This window comes from Enhydra lutris, unplaced genomic scaffold, assembly GCF_002288905.1.
Source record: "Enhydra lutris kenyoni isolate GAN:26980312 unplaced genomic scaffold, ASM228890v2 scaffoldscaffold10, whole genome shotgun sequence".
NCBI lineage: Eukaryota > Metazoa > Chordata > Mammalia > Carnivora > Mustelidae > Enhydra > Enhydra lutris.
In genome coordinates, this window is record NW_019154094.1 from 21,459,540 (window position 1) to 21,485,848 (window position 26,309).

Below are 26,309 nucleotides of genomic sequence, written 5' to 3' on the forward strand. Positions count from 1 at the left end.
GGAGCCAGGCCTCTCCCACAGACTAACCCTGTGACCCTAGGTGAGTCCCTGACTGTTCCTACAGTGTTCCTAAAAAATGGAGACCAACAGCCAAAGTTGAGTAGAACACAAGACACAGCACATGTGAAGTACCTAGTATACAGCGAAACACATAGGGGACCTGACTTAAATAAAGTCAGCAGGACACTGGCAAACATTCTCAGGGCTCTTACATTGGTCAGGCAGTGTTCTAAGCATAGATATATATTAACTTAGTCTTCCTAGCACACTATAAAATAGGTACTCTTATCACCCCCATTTCTACTGAAAAGAAAATGGAGGCACAGACAGGTTGATACCAAATATCAGTAAGGGGCAGAGCTGAGATCGAAACACAGTCTGACTCAAGTGTGCACTCTTCACTGTGATACATGCTGCCTCTCAATTGTGAGCAAGTGGGGACACTGATTTTGGCATGTAAACAAAGAAAAAATTAAAATAAAAGCAAGATTAATGACATGGTTAGGTGAGGCTGAGACTCCCAAGTTGTCCACCCACTATCCTGTCTCTCCATTCTCCTTGGAAATAGACTATATTATTTTCCCAGAGCCTTGTACAGATAAGAGTAGTCAAAGAGATGTCAGGAGACTTCATTGGCTGATATTCCTAGGAAGGTCTTTTTGCCCCTTTGTCCCCTGCCCCTTGGCTTCATTCTGCCTGGAACTCCCACTTGATGGCTGGAGTTGCTACAGCCATTCTGTGACCTTGAGGACAAAGTCCCTTTGCATATGATAATGGAACAGGAAGAAATTAGATTTGTGGAGCTGCCACAACAGTCCCATAACCTGCCTAGTTTGGGACTAGGTTTTTTTGTGTGTCAGAAAAAAAGAGCCAATTTGTTTACATTACTATAATTGGGTCTCACCTAAACAAAATTCCTAATATTCAATTGGAGTCATAGAACATGACCTTCAGATTCAGCCCTCAAATCTTCTTGCAAGAAACACATTTTATAAATCCTACAAAGTAATGAGGAATTCCTATACTTCTAATTAAAAACTGGTTTGCAAATCAAATGTTCCTTACTGATATGACCACTGATAGGTAGAAAGGGAATGACAAGAAGAGCTGAGAAGAACAGGAGAAGTGCCTGAAGTGACAGAGGCTGGAAATCAGGGCTCTTTGGGAGATATTTACCAAGATGACCTTATTTTAGCAGGCAAATTCGATAAACAATACTTGCGTACTGGAATACCTACTACATTGTAACAAAGCACTAAGCAGCTGGTACAGTCCTAGCCAAACCATAGTCAACCTTTTCTAAAAGCGTCTAGAACCATTTAAATGGTATTTTACCTAAACACATCTTTTTTAGGAGTTTGGAAGAGGGACTTGGAGGTCCATTTTGTCCCAAGGAAGCTTAAAACAAGAGTTTCAAACCTCAGACTCACGAACGGGGTTAAAATGAAATGTTAATGGGCTTAACAAGAGACTGGAGAAAATAAAGAGAATTAGAGTCATTCATCAAAATAACATTGTGTCAGCAGCCCAAGACAGATCACTGCTGAGGGAGCAGGGCAGAAAGAAGAGAAAGAAACAAAAAAATAAATAAATAAATAAATAAATAAATAAAAATAAAGCCCACCGCAAAGGGAATCCAAATGGGTTGGAGAAAAGGCATATGGTTTTACTGCCAATTCCAAAAAAAAAAAAAAAAAAAAAAGAACAAAATGAAAAAAACAAAAACAAAAACAAAAAACCACACAAAGAATTGCTATGCCAACAAATACACCATCTTTGGCGTTTGCAACATGCATAAATGCTCTTCAGGGAAACAAACACACATATGGCCGCATTTTTAATAAAAGCTGCTAGGCTTGGCCACTTTTTCTAAAACAGAACTACCCACGTACCTATCATGTTCTCCACATAGTTGCTTCTCTGAATGTCCTGAGCCTGCCCTTTGGAATGCCTTGAAGTCTCTTGCTCTTGTCAAACACAAGCGTACATGGAAAACGACTTCTGAAGGACCTCCAAATTTCCCCATCCCTCAGGTATAAGATTACCCTGCAATCCCTTATCTCCTGCTTCTGTTACAAAAACAGAAGATTGGAAAAAGATACAACAGACTTCCTCCCGAATTCTTTTGTGTTGCAGGATGACTGGGATACGGTACTGCTACGGTGAGGTTGGTAGCCTGTCTGCCGCAATGTCACGGAACATAATTCACTTCATCCTAGTACCGAAAACTCTTTGCTACGGTTTTTCCAGCAATAACATATATCAGAAACAGACTTAGTAGGTGGGTGCCTCAGACTGGCGAAGAACCTCAACACAAGCCCAGTGATTTTTCTGAGCTCAAAGAGAATTAATTTAAGTAATAGAGTGGGCAGGCTCGGACTCAAGCCAACTAATCCAGTTATCAATGAGGTATATAGTCTGTTGTCATCTTACATCAGCTGCTAGCACCTGTCTGGGTCACTGTGCTTTAAGCAGGACTCGGAGGTCACATTGTCATTTTGTAAAAATGAATGAATGCTTAATGGTTGCCAAGGAAACCCGAGAACCACAATCCCACTCAAATCTATGATCTTCTGGCCATCAAAGCGCTTAAGTTAAATGTTAAGTTAAATGTCCCACAAAAAGTGAAAAATTCTTCCTGGCTAAGGACATCTATCTCTTCTTATGCTTATGAAAGGTGCAAAAGCTGTAGTGCCCATGGTCATACATAGCTTCGGTTGGGCTGTTATTGGACAAAGCTATATTTTCCGCTGCTGAGGTCTTAGCCTTCAAGAAGTGAGAACATGAGCTGATTTAGTCACCAAGTAAGTCAAGTATAAAATCAGCTTCATTGTTGTTTTTAATTTTTTGTGGACAGAACTTTATAATTTTTCAAATAACATTCATACCCTCCAGCTCACATCACTTTACAATCACCAAGGCAGATGGGTAAGGAAGCCACTGGTCCTCCTGCTTGAGCACTGGAGACGGAGGAGCTCAATGAGCCTGAGGTACTGCCATTATAGGAGACTCTGTGGCCCTTCAGACAAAGCAAAGGAGGAACATGGGGTGGGGAGGGGCTGGAGTGTGGGGACACTGCCCTAAAAAATAAATAAATAAATAAATAAATAAAATAAAATATAAATTCGGGGAAGGGAGAGTTAAAGTCAGTCACTTCTGAGGACCCCTTCCATAGAAACATGCTGAGTGCTACTCGTTCCTCCAAAGTGGAGGCAAACAAGAAGAGAACAGGATATTAGAAGTGAATGAAGTGGACAATGGGAGGAGGAGAGAAGAAAGGAAAAATACATGTAAGGATGTCAACACACTCAGAATATAGCCCAGGGATAGCATCACTGGTGAAAGAAAGAACGCCCTTTGCCATAGGGATTAAAAAAAATCAGGTTTAGATCTAAAACTTTAAGTAGCCAATGTTTTGGATGATGATGATGATTATGATATAGCAACTTTTTAGTTTCTAGATGGGTACCAAGTACAGAAGTTTGTACGAATCATACTCCTAGGTGTGTGGGGCATTGTTATTTCCAGGCTGTATAAGGAACAGATTTTTATTTATTTTTGGTTATTAACAAGTAAGTGGGAACCATTATAACCAACTCACAACATACATTTGCATATTTCCCAGGTGACATCACAGCTCTTTAAAGGGACCAACGCAGGCTGGAAAAAGCCTGGTATCCCAGTAGGGAACAAAGGAAGTTCGCTGTATTTCTGTGTTTCTTTGATTTTTGAAATTTTATTTATTTTATTTGAGAGAGAGAGAGAGCAAGCGAGCATGAGCTGGGGGAGGGACAGAAGGAGAGGGAGAGAATCTCAAACAGAGCCTGCGCTGAGCGTGGAGCCCGACTCGGGCTCCCTCCCACAGCCCTGAGATCATGACCTGAGCCGAAATCAAGAGTCAGGGGCTCAGATGATGGAGCCACCCAGGTGCCCCTGTGTCTCCTTGATTTTAAGATGCTCCATCAACTTAAAAGCCAGCCTTCCATTGCCACCCCAAAAACAGAGAAAGAGAAGACAAAGACAAAAAAGACAAAGCAGAAAAGAAACACTGTCTCGCATTAAACCAAAAAGTGTGTTGGGATTGGAGGAACGTTAAAAATGAGAGAAAGGATGTTTCCCAAATCGAGGCAATAATGCTCGCTCTGTGTCTTGTATCAGTATTATGCTATAATGTAAGTTCTCATAATTTTCGAAAGCAAAATTGAACCTCCTACGCCCAGAAAGTATGACACATGCTGAAACACACTGTGTTGTATACTCTAAACAATGGTGACTAAAATGACAGCTAAAATCGTGTCTACTTCTGCTACCCCAAGACCAAAGAACGGACAGGGGTGCTACTTGCCTTTCCGGGCTCACACTCGGTCCCGTCTGCCCAGGGTGTGTGCTGAGTCCGGCATACTCCATCCACATTATTGCACCAGAGTCGTCTACACTGCATCTGTTCAGTTTGGTTAAACAACAAGCCAGTGACAATGTGATTAGATGATATGGAACCAGGCAAGGGTTGCTTTCAACTAATGTTTTGCCAACAAGATAGCATAGGTTTGAAACACATTTTTTTTTCTCTGTATGATGATTGATAAAATATTCCAAGGGCTACAGAGAGCAGCCTATGGGACACATTTCTATGTCTAGCAGGACTTCAGGTGGGGTAAAAGGGTGATGTTTGCTATCAGGGGAAACATAGAAAGGAATATAATCTGGGGTGAGTTTCACTTAAAAATTTTTATTATTTCCATGGAATCCGTGTACTTCGCAATTCCCCGGGTATTTCCAAAGTCTCTCCCACCAACACCACCAACCAGACACCCAAAGGAAGAGAATGCGATACCTCAGAAAAGCACATTTTTGTCCATTTGCCTCCTGATAACCACTGGGTATCATTGGTCCAAGTGCCCACAACATACACATTAAAATATCCCACACCCATGGTTAAGCTACCTATTGCCAGAAATGATTTCAAGCCCCACGGGGTCAGAGGGCACAGCCCTGACAAGCTACAACAGGGACATAGGTTTGTCTCATGAATGACCCTTACCGAATCTAGAAGAGTCCCTGTTATAAAGGTCATCCAGACAAGTCAGTGGGGATGAAAGGAGCCGAGGAGAGGAAAGGGCTGAGCTATGCCACTGCTGGCCCTGTCACCCTGTCCTCTCTGAATCTCAGTTTCCCATGTGCAAAATGAAAATGATAATGACATCTCCCTTTTGGGCCGTCACGACAGAGAAGTGAAAATGTGCAGGTAAAGCACCATTTAACAACGAGCGCTGTCACAGCTGATCGTCATCATCCTTATGTCTATGGTCATTAATGGTCAATGGACCATTCTCCACTTGGCCACCCGTGGTTTACGTGAGAGTGAGAAGCCCTTGGGAAACCGTGGATTAAAAACATCCAGAATCAATGGACAGGGGCAGAAGTGGCCCCCAAACACTTACCATGTATGGGCACACCTGAGAACCTGGTCCAAAAATCAATTCACATTGTTTATTCACGTTGTACAGGAGGCCCGGCAGTTGGGGAGGTAAAGGGTAGGATCTGGATTCAGGTTCATTAAGCAAACACTCGCCGTAACCAGTGCTATGGAAAGTAGAAAAACACAGATGGTGAGAGCCATGATGAGAAGGGGCTGTCAAGGGGTCCAGATGAAAGTGAAGGCCATCCCGCCATTTTAAAGGTAGAGAGGACAGTTCCTTTATCACATGTGCTTTATTCTTTACGCCCCAAGCTAACATCCAGAAGTGGAAGCTCTATTTTTGGTGTATACTTGTTTGTGGAACTGCTGGCTCTCCATACAACACAGTCAGTAGGAAACATGCAGCTTTTACAGCGTTTGTCACAGTTTGGGGCAATTATCTGTTTATTTTTTACTCTCATCTCCAGTAGACTGTAAGCTTCTTAGGGGCAAAGATAGCGTCTTTTTCACCCAAGCATGGGGCTCTAAACACCATAGCAACAGGTCTTTGGTAAATGTTTGCTGAGTAGAAGAGTGAGTGAATCAACAACTCTAAGAAGAAACACTTCAGGCCATCTGGTTGGAAAGAAAAACAGCAACCCTCAAGTTCTTTCACTTTTCTGCAAACACCTCTTCTGGAAAATTCACACCTGGTGAGTTCTGATTAATAAGGCCCCTCTTCCCCGTGGCTGGAGAAATAGACACCCAGTGACCTTGGACAATCACTTAACCTTTCGTACATCTGGGAGAGAAGAGCAATGAATCTGTGACACGGGGATATTGTATAACGTAATTGGATCTTTGAGCTGCCTGGCAGGAAGCTTAAAAAACAAACCAAGAGAAAGAAAAGAAAGAAGGAGAGAGAGAGGGAGGGAGGGAAAGAGAGAGACAGAGGAAGAATGTTCTTAATTCAACAACATGGCGGTCTGTGTGATTTTCACCCACCCCCATAACCCTCTTTTGGGTCATCTCGCCACCCTCTCCTTTTCAGAGCCAAAATTACTAAGTCAGAACCACAAGAATTCTGTGGCCTTCCCTCATCGTGTCATCACATTCATGGGTCCTCCTCCAAGGCCCGAACAGAATTCATAGCTTCACCAAGAATGAAGCCACATTTACATATTTGCTTTAAGACCCGGCCTTCTCTTGAGCTCAGTCTGTAATCTTTGAATTACGGGAGAGGAATGGCACAGATGTCAGAGAGGATTTTTTTTTTTTTTTACCTCCTCCCAGGAATGTCAACAAAAATAACAACTCCAAAGGAATGCTTGACTCTACATTGTCTTTCCCACAATGAGTTCGCTACACGGAGACCAGACACTAGAAGCCCGGGCTCAAAGAAAGTTTAAGTCTTACTCTAAAAACTCAGTGATATATTTTCGACTACATTTTGACCACAACCAGGGGTTGGTGTAGAAGTTCAATGTCGGAGCCATGACATGCTGGGGGCTCTTGACGCCTTCCTCCTTGCACTTGTTGTTGTCATCATGAGGCATGTTAAACCTAAGGTCAAAGACACAAAGACAGGGACGACAATGAATACCAAAGCACCGAGTTCTTATCACTGGTTCAAGGAGGCACCTGTCGAAGAGAAAAATGTTAACTGCCTTCTGCATTTTGAATAGGAACCCACATCCTGGGGAGCGGGAGAAAACTTCCTAGATGGTTGAAGAGGGAGCGGAGCAGAGAACATGATTCTCACCCAAGTTAATACGAAGTGCCTTTAATGTATAAAAAAAAATGATATAACGGGGTGCATTATCTGGGTTAAGTGTCCTTTTTGGAATTGCAGACGCTCCGAGCGTGCTATAGTTGATGCTAGAGTACAGTAGTTGGAATTCCTAATAAGCCGTTCAAGGCCAACTTATAGAGTCAAGAATTTGGCAAGTTATGATAACGGTGCAAATATAAAGAGTCCTTCAAGTGTCAAACCCTGAAGCCAAAAACTTTCTAATAAGAGGCTCACTATGGGTCTTGGCATCTCCTCCTTTGGGGTCAGGTTGACAAATGACACAGCCACGTAGGTATATCATTATAAAGGTATGGAAAGTTCGTGCACAATAAAACCCATTAAGGAAAGCTGAAAGCGTGGAAACTAGAAGCATGCCAATTCCACCGGCTTAACGCAGACGGGGCAAATAGTTTCATGCTTCCTGCCAACGCCGATTGATTGGTACTGCTTCGTCAAAAGTTGGGCACAAAAGGATTCTTAAACTAATCCAGGTTCTGCCCAGAGAAAAAGCTATGATGGAGTGTCAATGTCCTCTGGGGCCTGGGAGGGAACTCAGCAGTGGCATTAACACATACTTGCCATTCTTGGCTTCGCTGGAGGAAATGGGGTGGGGGGAATGATAGGAAGCATTTCTCAATCTAGAAACATCAGTTCTATGACCCACATGCCATTCTCAGCTCTGGTAATGAACTCATGAACTCAGAGGGGATGTCCTCTCTGGATGCCTCCCCAGTCACAAAATTGGTGCATGTGGCTAATTGTGCATTTAGTTGGGGAATCCCCTCCACTAGTTCATCTTGCAACAGGGAGATCAGCGAGCTAGACAGAAGGTGGACATGTGAATCTGGAAGCTGGAATCAAAGCCTGTCAAGTCCATTCCATTCATTTCTCCTGGGTTTGGTTTTCTTCTTCTTCTAAAACAACTTGGGCTCTTCAATAATTGCCCACAGGAATAATTGCCAGATGGAAATTACGAGACAGAAAACCTTCATCGGTCTAGGTTAAAAAGAATAGTGTCGTCATGCTTAAGAGTCTATTTTCTTAAAAGAATGACTGCCCCTGTTTCCTGTTCCCAACTGCAAAGTCAGTGTCACACCTCCACCGGGAAACCCAACCCATGCAAGATGCTCAAACCATGCTTGTTTGTTTTTCTGTGGTGTGAAGAAGGCGTTTACTCATCACCCCAAACATGCCCAGATAAAATCAAGTTTATTTCATCAAACCAACAGAGAACTTCTTTTCATTCAAATGTCAGGCACGTTTGCTCACAGCAGGGGCTAGACTGTAATATTCACTGAGCCCTTTACTAAAAAATAAGAACCGAGACTTTTTTTTTGCATTCACAACATACCAGGCAATGTGTTAATTGTGTTAGATGCTTTATTTCATTTAACTACCTTATGTGAAAAGTGCTATTATGATCTACATTTTATAGATGAGAAAATACGAGTCGTAGAGAGACTGAATTACTTGTTTAAGGTCACAAGGGTGATGGGGTGAAGGAGCTGGGATTGGAAACCACTCCAGCCTGATTTAAAAACCCCTGTGTTTTGGAATACATATAAAGCATATTCCCTCCTATTAGACAAATTGTGGAAGATTTTCAGGAAGATCATGTAAGAATCTCTGTATCCAGGAGAGATTGAGTTACTTTCCAAATTCCTCCCCCCACTCAGATTTTGTGCCTCTGGAAGCAGGTATGAGAAGGTAGGAGCAGTTTTGTTGTTGTTTTTTTTTTTTAAAGCATCCAATGATACTCAACAGATACAAGATCGATAGCTTTTTTCTCCCCAGCAGGGTTTTATGTTATCAGAGAGTCATGACTGTAACAACTTAATGTTTACATCTCTAAGAACTTCATTAGAAAATCTGCTACAAAGTACTGTAGCAAATTAAAAAAAAAAGATATTCATACTCCATTAAATATAAGCAAACCTAACTCTATGAGACAAAGCACCAAAACGAAAAGAATTCCCTAATGGGCTAGAAATTTACTTTTTGTTAAGCTAATAACTCTCACCATTCCCCAATTATTTCATTTTTAAAAAAACTTCCTGACACCTGAGATGAGGTGCACATATATTAGTCCCACCTAATAGTGAGGGAAACAACATACATTTTCCTCAAACCAAAGACAATGCAGAATTAGCACAATTCAGTCCAGAACTTGAGTATCTGGCTCCCAGTCTCCCTGTTAGAGCTGGTACCCCAATACTACATGGTACCCCAGCATGAACAAACAGACTTGAAGCAATTTAATATTGCTGAGGTCATTTGACAGGGACATGATATCTACCATGTGATGACTATGAAGTTTCAGGGACCTAATGTAAGTAAAAACTCTTAGACGAATGCCAGAGACATGGTTTTTGAGGTGGGAGATGTTTGTTAACTGTATAGTCACACAGCTGAGGCTCTCTGTGGCTGAAAATATTTAGTTTTTGCTAATCAAAATTCTCATTCTCCTTAAAATGTCAACTTTATAAACCAGCTATCCTAAAAGGAGTTTCTAAGCTCTTGTGAGGAAGAAATTAACTATATTTCTTTATAGTATACCTATATAGTATACTATAAAGTATACCTTTCTTAACTGTAGATTATATGTGATAGTTAATCTGTTAATCACAGAAACTCTAGCCCTTTGGATACATTCCAACTCTAACTTCCCTCACTCTGGTCTCCTGAGGCAGGAATGGCTGCCTTGTTGAAATCCCACCCTATTCCTCATGGTCAAATCTATACCTCCTATTTAAAGGTCTAAAGGAATTTACTAGACTTTATGCAACACAAACAAAAGTCCCCAAAAGAGTCTATTAAAATAAGTTTGAGAAAACTGAGTTAAAGAAAACTAAGCAGTTTATTTTAATAAAGGACTTGTCAGAGCCTTTACTTTATGTCGCTGAGTCTTGTGACTCTAAGCAGGGCTGGACCAGGAAGAAAAAAAAAATTTTTTTTTTAATTAATTGACTATAAACCTCCTTTTTCTGACCTTCCGGACCATTCTCTTGGAATTGTGCTGGAGCCCTTGTGTATCGGAAAATGCTGGTAGATCAGTTTTCAAACTGAGCTCCAAGAAATCCTTGAGTTTCACAAAAATATTTCAGAAATCAAAAGGAGAGAGAGAGAGGAAGCTGACTAAGCAGGACTCTGGCCCACCACAACTGCTTAATGAAAGCCATGCTTCTTTTGTGCTTTCTTTTTGCAGAATTTTCTTAAAATATGCTTGAAGGTTCCTAGTTTCAAAATATATATATTATATGTTGAACTAAATTGGAGATGTCTCTATATATGGATCTTGCTTCACTTCTAGAATAGCACACTGCACACAGGTGCCTTCAAAAAGCATTTGTTGAATAAAAAACTTGCTTAATAGATTATTTGCCTCTAAACAAGGTTAACACAGACATATAAATCAACATACAACTATATCTGTGACCTCTTTTGAGAAAATTATTTTTAAAAGTATGGGTAATTAAATCATTCTAAAAAGAAAACAATACAGATCCCAAATCAGAATAATTCCTTGGTGAATTTACACTGTTTCAGCCCCACGTTCTAGCTATGCTCTGTTTCTAAAGAATAAAAAGGAAAAGCCAATTTCATAATAAAACTAAGTGACTATAGTTAGGAAATGTTTTCTTCTCTGTATCTTTTGCTCAATCTCTTCTCTGAAAGAGGGACCTCACTGCACCCAGAGGCTGGATGTCTGAATGAAAGCCTTGTCTATTTACAGTCAGGAACCATCTGGATTTTGGGAAACCTTGTGAACCAGGGCAATGAAGGGAGACCCTTCCAGATAAAGATGTTACTCAGGAAAGTTTCCTAAGCTAATGGATGCTCTGCTTCAGTGGGTGGGCTGGAAAGGGCTCATTCCTCCAATTCCCAGCAGGAAAGGAGAAGACTAGATGTTGGATGTTGCCCAGAACATGTGTGTGGTTAAACCCAAGACGCACGTCGGCTATGGATAAAGAGGGGGCGCTGCGCCACTCGGCTTTCTAGAGTCAACTAGTTTTGAGGCTCTTCAACCCTGAAATCTCTGTTATGACTCAAGAAGTAACTTACACTCTCTCAGATCAAGGGGATACTCCCTGATGCAAAGGAAGAAAAGTTTTAGGGGACTCGGAATCAAATGAAAATGCAAAAAGGAAACATACACATGGCCCAGCTCATGGGCTATTGTGAAAGCCGTACTCAATCCACTGTCTTCACTAATAGAACAGCTTCTGTAGGGATCACAGATGGTGCCCAGCTCAGCAAGACCTGTTCAAAGGAAAGCGAAGAAGGATTTACTTGAAAAAGCAATTGTGGCTTGGAATAAAAATGCAGGAAAGTGTTGTAGCCCTAGAGGAGGGGCACAGGAGACTCACCTAAAGTGTCACATTTGTCATGAGCTCTGCAGATATCCTGTCTGAAAGCAAAACAGACGTAGGGCCATGACAACATCAAAGAGTAAATGTCAACACAAGTAAACAGTTGACCGTCTTCTAGACATTCACAACAGCACCCACCTTGCCGGGGAGGAGGTTACAAAGAGGAAACTGATGAGGCCGAGGGTTTGTAACTCAAAAAAGCTTGGGAACCAGCGACATAGGGATTAAAAGCTACATCAAGAGGGTTTCTTCTGCCACAGGGGTAGCTACAGAGTAAGCGAAAAACCTCTCCAAGCTGGGCTTTCCCTCCTACTGTGATTCTAGTTTCTTCATGAACGTTCCTGAAAAGGCTCTAAATGCCTCTCGCATCCGCTCACCTACGAGTTAGTGACTGTGATTATCTCCAAGGTGGCCAAGGGGAATTACAACCAGGACAGCAGTCTTCTTTGTTGCCCTACACGGCATTTTAAATACCTTTGAGTTTGTCGCTACCATGTAAAAATTGGAAGATTTCACTTCAAAGAAAAACCCATATTTCTGACTTTTTGCAAAATTACAGAAGTTGGCAACACCAGACGCCTTCGTGGCATGGTAACAACCAGCTCCATCTGAAGAGCAGCTGCCTTTCATCTAAGGGTGTTTACTGTTGGGCCTGCCTGACATATCCATTGCCTTCTTGGCACCTGTTGGCTCCTGTTTTGCAATTGGGGTGACTTTGCTCCCCCAATCCCAGAAACATCGTTGGTTGTCATAATCGAGAGGAGAGGCTACTGATAGGTAGTAGGAAGAGACTGTAGATGCTGTTGAACATCCTGCAATGCACAGGACTAAGGGTTTGGGAACCTTATGTGACGGGCTGGTTACCAAGAATATATGACCTCGTCCCACCAATGTGACCAGAAAACTGGAAGATTTGAGGAATGAGAAATCCATATACCTCGTTACAAGAACAGCAGTATCGTGCTGGATTCCACCTTGAGAGTTCTTCGAGTGTTGCCATTGGCAAAAATTTTTTAAAGTTGTCTGGGCATTAAAAGAAATGGAAGGTCCTTCCTAAATGCAGAAAAGAATTATGATTGGCCCATTGTACCAACACCAATGAGATATGCCATTTCGGATACATGTACAAGAAAGAAGAAAAAAAAACTTGATTACCTGTTCATTATGAATCACAACTAAGTTCACAATAACAATATTAATTAAATTTCCAATACTTGGGTCTTTATAGATAGAGGCTACCTGCAACCGAGATAAATTTTTCAAGGTTAATTGTGAACTCTGTGTAAACAATAAGCAATTCACTTCTTACGCCTGGGCTCCAACTCTTTCCATGTTTTCATGCAAACATATGCATTTGGTAGGTTCGAATTTGCATTCACTCAACAAACATTTCTTAACACTCTCTTTGAAAAATTCATAGATGGCAGTTTCAGATAAGAATGAATCCCAACAAGTTTAAATTTCAAAGCGTTTTCCTCAGGAATTGCATCGCCACACAACTTAACAGTTCTTTGGATATTCTGGATATTTATTTTTGATCAAGCGCTTTCATCCCAGTAGAAGTCCCAGATTGCCCAAGTATGGAATCTCACATTGACCACGTTTGCTAATACAGCCTTTCTTCATGTTTAACTCTCCTTTGTGTGCTTCACAACCTGGTAACCCATTTGGTTTGGTTTGGTTTGGGTTGGGTTGGGTTGGTTTTCATTATTATCATTAACTGTGAGAGTTAATGTTCATTGAATGCTTATTGTGTTACTAGATCCTTGCTGAAAATTGCATACACATTGGCATTTGGTCCCCAGAGCAAAACTCTGGACTATCACAATCTTTGCACAACAAGTGAGAAAACTAAGCCTCAGAGGATTTAAGTAACTTTCCCAAGACTATAGACCGTGCTACGTGGCAGAGCCAAAATGCTCAACCTATATCAATCTGACCCAAAACCCAGGCTCGTAACTGAAATTCTTCTGAGGGGTCTGAATTCATGGGCTGGAAATAGACTTGAGTCTGGGCAAGGTGTGATTAGGTTTTCCTCTCCCTCCTCCAGGACAGGAGAGGGCTAGGGACTGGGGGACTGAGCATGGGGAAGGGAGGTGAGGGGGGAGTGCAGGTCAGGTGGGGTGAGGTGTGGGATGGGGAGCACAAGGGACTGGTTGGTAGCAGTGAGGGGGAAAGGCAAGGAGAAGCATAGGCCAGGGAGAGGGAAGAAGAACTCTTAAAGCATAGCTCCCACAGTTGCTTTTCACAATCTTTTGGGGGAATTTGTTAAAAGTAGGTTCCGGTTTACATAAGTTAAGGTCAATCTATTGGAATAAATGCTGTGTTGAGTCCTAAAATGAATGAGGGTAGATTGTATGCACTATTATAGAACAATCTCCAACATTTTTAAAAGAAAAGAACAGTATGTAAAATGGTGTGTTACAATGTTCTATTTTGGTTTGAGAAATATTGTATATGCACACGTATTTGGTCATGTTGTCCAATATGGTAGCTACTTGCCACATGTGGCCACTGAGCACTGGACATGTGCCTTGTCTAAAATGAGATGTGCTGTTGAATGTAAGACACATACTGAATTTGAAGACTATGGATTAAAAAAAAAAAAAACACTAAAATATCTCATCAGCAATTTTTGAAATGACAGCATTTTGGCAGAAATTAATATACATTATTAAAACTAATGTTACTTGTTTTTTTTTTTTTAATTACATATGTGGCTTGCATTATGTTTCTATTGGGCAGTGCTGGTAGACACATATGCAGAAAAACTTTTAATGGTAGTTGCCTCTGGGAAGGGGCCAGGGTAGGAAATGACACTTCTTTTTCATGATTAGTCTTTGGTTCTGTTTTTAATTTTTTTATTATTATTAATTACTAATTATTATTAATAATGTAAATCTATTGATTTTTCTATTCGAAGTGAGAGTAGGAAAATACAGAGGGATAGATCTGTGGGCCTCATCCCAAGGCTACTTAATTAGACCCATAGTTAGCCACACAGGTATGTATGTCAGACAAAGAGCACTGGGGTTGGGAAGTGGACTATCTAGACGTCACATAAGTGTCTAAGCCACTTACTAGCTTCACAAGACCATGGACAAGTGACCTAACTCCTCAGAGGCTCAGTTTTCTTATCTATAAAATGGGAATGAGAATTCTACCTAGCAGAGCCGCCAGGAGAATTAGCAACGATGTCTTTTAACTAGGAGGCACATTGTCTAAAAAAATACACACTCCGCCCTGTCACCGTTATTGTTATTATAAAAAGGCAACCAATAGATCATCTGATGTTCTCTTCAGTCACTTGCCTGAATCGTTGAAATGCCAGCCCTGAGAATGATCCTCCAAAGCACGGGGTGGAAACCCATTTCCCAATGGCACATTTAGGGACCTCATAAATCACCTTCTTTTGAATGTACTTACAATTGACATTAGAGTTAAAATATAGTGTTGAAGGTTTGGTCCGTGGTACAAAACCATTTTGTAGTCCGCCACCACCATCACTTCTACAAACCGTGGATAGGATAAAAAACGTTTTGTTCTTCTGTGGGTCCTCTTTTCCCTGATGCTGTCCGTCTTGTTACTATAGGCAGAAAGGGCCTTTGTTGCTAAGCTGGCTTTTAATACAGCCACGTCTTCAGCCAGGCTAGGTCTGTCTCCCAATCTTCTTGTTCTCATTTTCCTCTTGTCTTTGCTGTGACTATTTTTGTGTTCTGTAACAAATCAGAGGGCACGCATTACATTTCAAACCACTTCTCTTTCATATTAAGAATTTAATTTGCCATATCTTAGAAGATGAAGCCTCTGCTGTCAAATTATAGACAAAATCAAGTTCTACACACTGTGGACTCTACGGGAGAAACTCAATCTGCACTCTCATCTGAGTGACTAAGGAAATTGTCTAAGGGACTTGAAATTAGCTTCCCTGGAAGCTTCCCTAAATGCTCACTTAAGGTCTTAGGAAATCAGGCACGAGTTTAAGGGAGACAATTGCCAAAATTCATTTGGTAACCAAAGTCTTGCTGGGTTGTAAGCGGTTTCCATTCACTGTTCTTTGCCATAGATACAGTAAGGACCAGCAAGGGTACTGAGGTTTACAGAATGGAAATGGAGATGTTTCCTATACACCACGTTTGATATTTAATGAGATGCAGGAGAAAGAGGCCTGGGAGGTGGCCAGGCTAATAGACCATACAAAGGAACTCTAGAAAACACATGACAAGGTATTTTTCTATGACCTCATGAAATCATTGTCTTACATGAAATGTAAGAATAGAATCACTGCTATTCATTGCCTCTGAATTTTTAATCAATTTAGTTTAGGGCTCAGTTACGGAAGTCGATTAAACTCAGAGAGGATAAACAGGCCATGGAGGCCATGGTGTGTAATGCCAGATTAGCTCTACTCACTCTGACTCTTGCCTAGCTACGTCCTCAGGTCTATACAATCTCGCTGCTCAAAGTGGGGTCCGCAGACCAGCAGCACAGCAGCCCCTACAAGCCTGTAAGGACTGCAGACTCTTCTGCCCCACTCCAGACCCCGAAATATCAGACCCTCCAGTTTAACGAGATCTCCAGAGGATTCATATTCATGGTAATGTTCTGAGAAGCGCTGGTCCAGAGTGTGGCTTGAAGCTTGTGTTCTGGGTGAAAATGTTCAAACTTGAAGTCATCAACCACACCATACACCGAATAAGCATGAAGAGTGCTTGCCCAAATAGGCTTGGAGTAAAAACAGAATTTCATCCGTTATCTTGCCTACCATCTCCTAAATGTGTTTTAAAGTTTTAATGCCAGCAGCCTGTAGTCTAAGACTGACCACAGAGTTGTACAACTGACAAGTATGTTTATCTAAGATACAAAGAATAGAATTTATTACATCAATAACAACAATAACAACAAAGGGTAAGCCAGAGCTGTTTCCTATTTGCAGGGTTCAAATATTTGACCATAAAAACCATTGCTAAACAATCCATTTAGGCCAGGATGTGTATTTTGCCCAAGTTGAGCATTTTAGCAGGCGTTAAATACTGAAATCAGTCCACACTGTCATGACTTGTTTTGTGGTCCAGTCATAGCCCACAGCGCTAGCCCAAAGTCTGGTACACAGTAGGATTCAATATCATATTCTTTTCTGCCAGTCTCTCCTGAGTATATCCACATATGTTATACCCATGCCACATGGGTATTTAGGCCATCCATTTTTAAGTTATCAAAATGACTATGGAATACATACTGATCAAGTACTTACTACGGGCCAGGCATTGAACTAGGCTCTTTTGTGTATGTTATCTCACAATTACTCTCAAAATGAGAAAATTAACCTCTACTTTACACATTTAGGAAACTAAATCTCAGAGAGGTTGAGCAACTTGTCCAAAGTCACACAGCAGAAAGTGGAGGTATGAGGCATCAGACATGGGTTTGATGGATGGCCTAAAACGTGCTCTATTGGAGCAAGATTTTTCAAAAACTAAGGATTGAAATGGGCTCATGGCTTGGTTAAATCTCAAGTGAACCAAAAGAGAGCATGTGGATATTTTCACAAAGACCAGCTTTTTACAACAGGTGTTTGGTGGCCATGTTGAAAAGTACATAGTTTTTAATATATTAAGAAATAGTGTCATTCATTTTATGAAAAACAAATAATCCTGTTTAATGTCTTCCATAAAGGCTTAATCTAATTGTTATATGCAGTAAAGTTTCGAAGGCTTTAAAGTCTCTCTTATTCTCCTACTTTCTATTTCACTATTTTGTGCTCTGATCTTTATTGTTTTCTTCTCTCTGCAGGCTGTAGTTTTGTTTTCTCTTCCTTTTCCAGCGTCTTTTAAAAAAATATTTATTTATTACTTGAGAGAGAGAGAGAGAGGACAAGCAGGGGGAGAGGCAGGAGGACACAGGGAGAGAAACTCAAGCAGACTCTGTGCTGGGCACGGAGCCTGTGCTGGGGCTCAATCTCAGGACCCTGAGATCATGTTCTGAGTGGAAACCAAGAGTTGGATGCTTAGCACCCCCCCTTTCTGACTGTCTTAAAGGAGAAGGTTAGATGATTGACTTGAGATATTTCTTCTTTTTTTTTTTTTTTTATAGATTTTATTTATTTATTTGTCAGAGAGAGAGAGAGAGAGAGCGAGCACAGGCAGATAGAATGGCAGGCAGAGGCAGAGGGAGAAGCAGGCTTCCCGCCGAGCAAGGAGCCCAATGTGGGACTCGATCCCAGGATGCTGGAATCATGACCTGAACTAAGGCAGCTGCCCAACCAACTGAGCCACCCAGGCGTCCCATATTTCTTCTTTCTTAATAGAACCATTGATTGCTCTAAATACCCCTCTAGGCATTGCTTTACCTGCATCCCATAAATTCTGGTATGTTCTATCTTCATGCTTACTCATCTCAAAGTATTTTCCAACCTCCCTTTTGACCTATTGGTTATTTTAGCATGCTGTTTACTTTTCACATATTTATGAGCTTCCTATTTTTTAATGTTTTTGATTTCTACTTTCTTTCCACTGTAGTCAGGAAAGGTACTATGTATTACGTCTATCCTTTTAAATGTACTGAGTTATTATTATTTTTTTTTAATGGTCTCGTGTATGATCTATTCTGGAGAATGTTCCATGTGCACATCAGAAGAATCTGTATTCTGCTGTCACTGCACAGAGTGTTGTACAGATATCTGCTGGGTGTAGTTGATGTACGGTGTCTTCTAAGTTTTCTATTTCCTACTGATTTTCTGCCTCCCTGGTCTAACCATTACTGAATATGGGGTATTAAAGTTTCAACAATTACTGGTGAATTGTCAGCTTGTCCCTTTATTTCTGTCAGTTATTGCTTCATGTGTGTGGTGCTCTGTTAGAATGTGCCCCTATATGCACAATGGCTAAATCTTCCTAGTGAACTGGCCCTTTTTTATTATAAAACATGTTGATAAATTTTATCAATAAAGTAATGTGAAAGAAGCCAGTCAGTATAGGATTCTAGTCAAACAAAAGTTCAGAATTAGGAAATCAAAAGAAACAGAAAGTAGATTAGTTGCTGGAGGTGGGGTGGCGAGATGAGGGGTTGGCAGCTGAAGCGCACAGTGTTTCTTTTTCAAGTGATAAGGATGTTCTAAAAGGGATGGTAATGAGGGTCACACATGTCTGTGAATACACCAAAAGCCATTACGCTGGACACTTGCAGTGGATGAACAGTATGGTATGTGAACTTTATCTCAATAAAGCTGTTTAAAAAGAAAATACATCACTTAGTTTGTGAAAAAGAAATACTCTTTACTTAGAGTCTTTTATAAATATTTTGATTTACCAGGTTTATTTGGAAGAAAAGTATACCTACAGTGAGAAAAACACTCAGCAAATGCTGTATTCACTCTTTTTGACCATTCAGGGGGGGAAATACACTCTCAGAGACTCATCAGAAGGGACGTGTAACATGGGAATATGTGAATGGGAATCCAGGCTAACTAGACTGACTAGAAACAGGGTTACTTACTTAAATAACAAAGCTGAAGAAATTCAGGCACGGATCACAAGAAGACTACAATTTATAACAGAACAATGCATGTAAGTTCTAACATACCTGGAAGACCATTTCTTCACTCACAAGTAATATGTGTATCAAAGAAACAATTCTGTCTACTTTAGGTGGCATGAAAAACCAGGAATAAAATTACTTCTTACAGAATCAAAAACAACGTGTTTTGATATATAATACTTCCTGGTGTTTTACCCATCTGATCTTTTATCCTAACGAGTTACTATCTTATTTAATGACCCAATTAGCTCAACCCATTTCAAACACCTATCCATTTTAACAGGCAACTTTAAATTTAGCATTAAAAATAGTATGAGCTTTAAAGATTCAGATATTCACAATGGCTACAAATGCATGAACATTGTTTCCAAGAACTGAAAATATGGAAATTGTAACTTGTAGACCTACGACTCCACTCTCTTGCCTCTGAATAGAATCTGTAACAACAGAGAATAATTTCCACCAAGGGACATATGGTGTTAAGGTAAAAAGAAAGTCATCCACATTTCTCTTTAATGACCTTGGAGCATAACAGAATTGAGGCCAGTGTTTCAAATGGGCAATGTCACTTTGCTACTAATTTTATCAGAACGGGCTATGTAATGAAATGTCACTCTGGTGGAAGTACAGATTGTGTATTTTTGCTCTTCCTTTATTTTTTCTTTTCCTCACACACAGCTTTACATATATTAGTACTTTTTAAAATTTTTTATTTTTTTATTAACACATAATGTATTATTAGCCCCATGAGTACAGGTCTGTGAATCGCCAGGTTTACACACTTCACTACACTCACCATAGCACATACCTTCCCCAATGTCCATAACCCAACCACCCTCTCCCTACCCGCCCCCCGCCCCCAGCAACCCTGTTTGTTTTGCGAGATTAAGAGTCTCTTATGGTTTATCTATTAGTACTTTTTATTGAGATATAATTTATAGGGGTTGCTGGGTGGCTCAGTTGGCTAAATGTCCAACTCTTGATTTTGGCTCAGGTCATGATCTCAGAGTCCTGAGACTGAGCCCTGCGTTGGGGTCCATGTTCAATGGTGAGTCTGCTTGAGATTCTCTCTTTCCCTTCCCCTCAGACCCTCCCTGTCCTTTCTCTCTCTTTAAAAAAACGGAGAGGGAGAGAAAATTTATACAAGCATAAAATTCACCCTTTTAAAGGGTATAATTCAGTGGTTTTTAACATATTCATAAAGTTGTGTAACCATCACCATTATCTGATTTTAGGATATTTTCATTGTCCTATAAGGAAACCCTATACCCATTAGGGGTCATTTCCCCATTACCTCTTTTCCTCTAGCCCCTGGAAAGCACTTTTCTAGGTTTTATATCTATGGATTTGCCTGTTCTGTCACTTCATACGAATGGAGTTCTACAATATGTGGCTTGTGACTCTCTTCTTTCACATTTTATTTATTCACTCTTTAATTGCTGGGTATTTGGGTCTAACAACTCAGTTGAATAATACTGCTATGAACGTGCATGTACAAATTTTTGTGTGCCCATGTTTCCATTTCTTTTAGGTATATACCTAGAAGTAACTACTGGGTCATGCAGTAACTCCATGTTTACCATTTTAGAGAACTGCTAGATTGTTTTCCAAAGTGGCTGCACCCTTCTCTTGTCTCTTCTTGGAGTTCAGATATGATGCTTAAAAATAGGAAATCATTCTTTCAAGGTTGTTCTCCTTTGAGGAGTCTTCAAAAATTAATTACATTTAGTTAACTAAATAACTTATGAGCAACCTGTCCTAGCTCCAATCTTAAAACAGCATGTTGAATGACAGAAGATACACAGATGGAAAACAAGCACATGAAAATAGGCTCAACATCGTATACTGTCAAGGAAATGTAAATTAAAACAACATTAAGATACCACCACACATCAACTACAATGGCCCAAATCTGGAACACTGACAGCACCAAATACTGGCAAGGATGTTGAACAACAGAAACTCTCATTCACTGATGGTGGGAATGCAAAATGGTACAGCCACTTTGGAAGATAGTTTGTCAGTTTCTTACAAAACTAAACCTACCATGTGATCCAGCAGTCATGCTCATTGGTATCTACCCAGAGGATATGTTCACAGAAGAAGCCACACATGGATGTCTATGGCTAGTATTCATAATCCTTAACACTGGGGAGCTACCAAGATGTCCTTCGGTACACAAACTGTGGTAGCACCAGGCAATGGAATGCTATTCAGGGCTAAAAAGAACTGAGCTAGCCAGCCATGTAAAGACATGAAGGAACCTAAAACGTATACTGCTAAGTGAAAGAAGCCAATCTGAAAAATGCTCTCTGCTGTATGATTCCAACTATCTGACATTCTGGAAAAGGAAATCAGCAAGGACAGTAAAAGATCAGTGGTTGCTGGAGGTCGGGGTACAGAGAGATGGACAGACAGAACACAGAGGATTTTCAGAACAGTGAAAATATTGCGTATGAAAACGTAATGATGGATACATGTCATTTTTAAACTTTTGTCCAACTCCATAGACTATAAAACACTTGAGAGGAAATCATAATATAAATATGGACTTTAGGGGATGATGATACAACCAGATGAGGTAATCATTATTATATGTCAATGTAGATTCGCCAGCTGTAACAAAGGTACCCTCTGGAGATGGATGTTGATAATAGGGGAGGCAATGCATAGGTAGGGGCAGGGGGATAGATGGGCAATAAACTTAATACAAAAAAAAAAAAAACATACCCACACAAAAGCACGTGATACCTCCAAAAATCAAAAGCACATTTGCATTCAGAGAAAAATGCAATACTTTGCACCCTGAACCGCTGCATGCACGGATAAACACATTCAGGCAAGTTGAATAGCGGGAAGTTGCACCAAGGCCATGTCATAGGCACTCCAGTTGTAACACTGTATATCAGGAAGATGAGTTAATATTGGCTTTTCCAACTGTTCTGGCCTTGCTGACTGGTAAGGAGAAGCAGAGATGCTTAGGCCAGCACAGTGTTCCGACACCTCATGCTCTAAAGGGAGCAACCCTCAAGCCCTTTTTGACCTTGGGCAAATAACTGACTCCCATTCTCCCTCTGTTCTCCCATTTAGAAACCTGAATAAGAACACTACCTATGTCATTGGCTTGCTCTGAGGAATGGTTGGAGATCATGCACACAAAATGCCCAACACGTAGGAAGCGACCCATAAATAGTGTTATGTTTTCTACCTTTCCCAAGTTATAAAGTCAGAACTAAAAAAGAAAGCATTTCAGGGAGAGTGACATTGTAAAAATATTTTTCTGGATTACGGTAACAATTCCAAAGATATAAACTGTTTACATCCTGAAGTGATCTTTTCTAAGTCACTTCTCTGGATGTCAGTTTCTCTGACCTCTTAAAGGGCATGTAAATCCCTGCTGCTACATTAAGGTGGTCTTGAGAATTGAATAACAAATTGTACAGAAAATGCCTTATATATCGGGGCACCTGGGTGGCTCAGTCAGGGAGGCACTGGCTCTTGATTTCAGCTCAGGTCATGATCTCTCTCTCCTTATGTGCCCCTCCCCCGGCTCTTGTGCTCATTATCTCAAATCAATCAATCAAGCAATCAAGCAATCTCAAAAGAAAGAAAGAAAGAAAGAAAAATCCTTCTATATTATAAGTTGAATTTTAGAAATTACTTCTTGAACACCCATTTTATGCCAGGTACAGAGCTAGATAAGTGGAAATAAACAATGGAAACAATGAAACAAAAATAAAACTTGGGGCCAATCCTTAAAAAGAAAGAATAAAAATAAATTTAAAAAATAAGAATAAAGATAAATAAAATAAATAAAAATTTAAGATGGCCTCATTACTTAAAACCTCATAGTAAAAAAAAAAAAGAAAGAAAAACAACTGTAATATTCGGTTATTTTTTGGTAAAAGACATTTTCAAGGAGCTTCATGTCACATTGCCATGCAATAAAACGCATATTACATTCCTAAGTAACTGGAATCATTTTAGAAAATAACAACCAGGCCTGGTTATTCAGCAGTTACTCATTGAGAGTTTCACATCCACCGGGGCTGGGCTAAGGAGATTCAAATGTTAACTTTAACAGTTGGGAAGTTAATTATTGTTCTCTCTTTTTATAAGGTTTATCAAAATTTAACTGAACTTCCTTAAGGCACTGAGCCACCTTGTGACCTCACGGTCCAAATGGGCAGAGAAGTCACAGCACAGAAGCAAAGGGAGGACTGCCCCCCTTTCTGCTCTACCCTGGCTTGACAGCCAGAAGGAAGCTGGACGGGAATCCCGAGTGGTTTTGCACTTGGCTCCTGGAGGCGGACCAGCTCTCATCGGTAGCCCTGCCCTAGCACTACTCTAGCCTCAGAGGCTCAGTTTTCCCATCTGTAAAATGAGGATAATAACAGCTCTTTGTAGGGTTGACCATGAGGATAAAAGAGACAGCAGGTTAAATGCCCGCGGGACAAAGCATGGCACAGGGGAAGGATTCATGAAGTATGTATGGTGATCATAATGACTGTTAATTTCTCTCTCAGTCGTTTGAGGTCTATCCCCTCTGTAGGAATGAGGATGTTGATATTAAGGTTGCTCATGTAAAACAATGCTATTTCAGAAAGAATCTTCTACAAGAAAGGAGGGATGTGGAGGAGGGGACTCAAGGATGCAGACCCAGTCCCTGCCCCCTTAGAACTCCCATCTAGGAAAGCACACATGAGGGCTGATGGGGACAAGACATGGTCTGGAGATGAAATTGGCTGCAAACTAGTGCCTCTAACACTTCTACCTGTCTGTGGCTCCGACAGCTGCTAACATACAGGGAACCCAAAGCAGAGGCCAGGGGCAGTTCCCCGGGCTGTCTTTGCTCTACTCATATCTAAGATCTGCACGAATCAGGTCTGTTCAGAGAGTTAATGATGCCTTCAGACGGGGATTCTGCAGGAGAGAAAATGCAGTCTACTGGGACCAGGGGAAGATGGATAAACAAGCACAGTGTGGGAAAAAGAAAAAGAAAAAAAAAAAAAAAAAGGTAAGACATAAAAACACAAACAGCCATAAAACCAATGAATGTTCTAATAATAAAGAACAATGCATTTTCAGCAAGTGGGTGGGGAAGAAGCTGTGGAGGGAAACCGTCCTGTAAGAATGAAAACTCACCAACGTTTAATTTTTTTCAGGGTCCTCAACTGGCTAGCTTTAAAAATACCAGTGAGCCCCTAGATTCTCGCAAGGACCACGCCCCCAAACCCATTTCTCTGCACACGTAGGGAGCTTGGAGGAAAAAACAAATGGTGTGCCAAGGCTCTAGGGATCCTCCAAGCTCCGTACCAGCAGGGACTTTGTATGTGCAAAGAGATTTTGCTGAGACTCCTTTTGGCTGGCCGGAACGTTTATGAACGATGTCTCCCTGAGAGTGGTTTATGGAACATGAGTCCCAGAACACATTCCTGAAAACAAATAACATTAAGTGTGCAAAATATTCCACACAGCATTTACATCTGGGACTTTCTCCATGCTCATTAGCATTTTAAGAACTCCGAGAAGTCTTGCCGGAGAGAAGCTAGTTTACATGTGTTTAACCACGTCACCGGGAAACTGATGGGCTCTTGGCTGCTTTTCAGGGCAGGTGGGTGGTGGGGACTGACACAGTCCTGGAAAGATAATGAGACGGAGAGAAGCGTGCTAAGGGGCCTTCCTTTCTGGGTGGTGGTGGTGGGTGGGGGTGGGGAGAAGGAGATGCCACTGGCACGAAACACTTGAGAAGCTTCTGTTAGAGTTCAAGGGGCTGTGGTCAGTTGTGGGTCAGGGGGGTGGGAGGCATATCTGGAGGTCATCCCACCATCTTCCAGCCAAGAAGGGGGCCAAATTTGCTGACTCAGGTACTATACTCAAAGGCCCTGCTACCGCTTTCTCATCCAACTGCTCGCGTCCCACTCAACTAAAGCCATAAAGAGGGGCTGCCATGAATAATAATGCTGGAGGACGTGTGTGGAGAGGGTTCCCCTGTGTCAGGACTCTTCTAAGCACTTTCCATGGACTAACCAGATTACTCCTCACAGCAACCCAACACGGTGGGGCCTTTGATGGCCATTTCCAAGAGAGGAAACTGAGGCACACCCAAACTAACTTGTGAAAATATTTAGGGAGTATCTATTTGAGGTAATGTAATAAGCTGAACATACCCAGGCCTGCAATTTACTAAGAGATTGTTTGGTTTTCCTATTACGATCCTGCAAAATACTCTTGCGGAAATGTTGGCTGTGACTCATTCGATCTCTTTGCAGTAAGGGGAGGTTGGCCTTTCCGGCAGGGGGTGAGGGGGCCACGCCAGCTGCCCACAGCCCCACCCCGCACTGCCCGCGGCCTGCTTTCGATGGCCGCCTCCTGGGCTCTGTGGTGACGCAGCGTGGGATCTTCTTGGCCAGCACTCTCCAGGAGAAACGAAATAGGAGCCACACACAGAAGTTATGCATTTCTAGTAGCACATTTTCAAAACACCAAGAGGACCAGACGAAATTAATTTGAATAATATTTTCTATGGAACCCAATACATCTAGAATATCATCATTTCAACATGCGGCAGTAGCTACATTTCAAAGGCCCAGAAACCATGCGGGCCACCATCTAGGACGGTACCTTCTAGGCGTTTGCAGAGTGAATACCAGATCCAACAGGCTTATACCAGATGAGTTTGGGTTTGGGACTCAGAGGGACCCGTGCTGAAATCCCAGTTTCCCAACATTCCATCTGTGTGACTTCAGGCAAGTCAATTAAGTTCTTTGTGCCTCAATTTCCTCATCTGTGCAGTGGGGATAATAATAGTTTCTCTCTAATAGGGCACTGGCTGGGGTGCCTCGTCGCAGAGGCTGAGCTGAAATGAAGTGGCTTGGGGCTGGAGGCTATCTGACACTTCAGGGCAGCTGTAGCAGCCCCAGGCTCTGTGCAGTGCCTGTGGGGGGTCCGAGGTATCACTCCCATATCAGAGATTAAAGAGCAGTTGTTGCTGGAGCTCTTTAAGAAGGCTTCTAAGCAATTGGGAGGGAGCCTATCTCCCACATTCCTTTGATACACGTCTCCCAGTTTATACACGACTAAGGGCTAGTTTACTTGCCACAGCCTGCAGTACAAATCCGTTCTCATCCTCACATCCATGTTTCAGCCACCACAGAAATGAGGGGTCACAGGGACATATTCCAATCTGATCACAAGCGGGGAGCCCCTGGGA

General features: G+C 41.4%; 1 protein-coding gene across 1 annotated transcript in view; it reads right to left on the reverse strand.

Moving 5' to 3' along the window:
• The window catches only part of LOC111143964 (ADAM metallopeptidase with thrombospondin type 1 motif 9), a 164,532-nt gene that overhangs the window by 120,354 nt on the left and 17,869 nt on the right, over window positions 1-26,309 (reverse strand). Inside the window, exons 4-11 of the mRNA XM_022498000.1 lie at window positions 14,987-15,276; window positions 12,716-12,799; window positions 12,498-12,613; window positions 11,558-11,598; window positions 11,345-11,450; window positions 6,815-6,961; window positions 5,442-5,583; window positions 4,346-4,441 (exon numbers count right to left, since the gene is read on the reverse strand). Coding sequence (XP_022353708.1) covers window positions 4,346-4,441; window positions 5,442-5,583; window positions 6,815-6,961; window positions 11,345-11,450; window positions 11,558-11,598; window positions 12,498-12,613; window positions 12,716-12,799; window positions 14,987-15,276 — 1,022 coding nt within the window. The remainder of the gene's footprint in view (window positions 1-4,345; window positions 4,442-5,441; window positions 5,584-6,814; window positions 6,962-11,344; window positions 11,451-11,557; window positions 11,599-12,497; window positions 12,614-12,715; window positions 12,800-14,986; window positions 15,277-26,309) is intronic.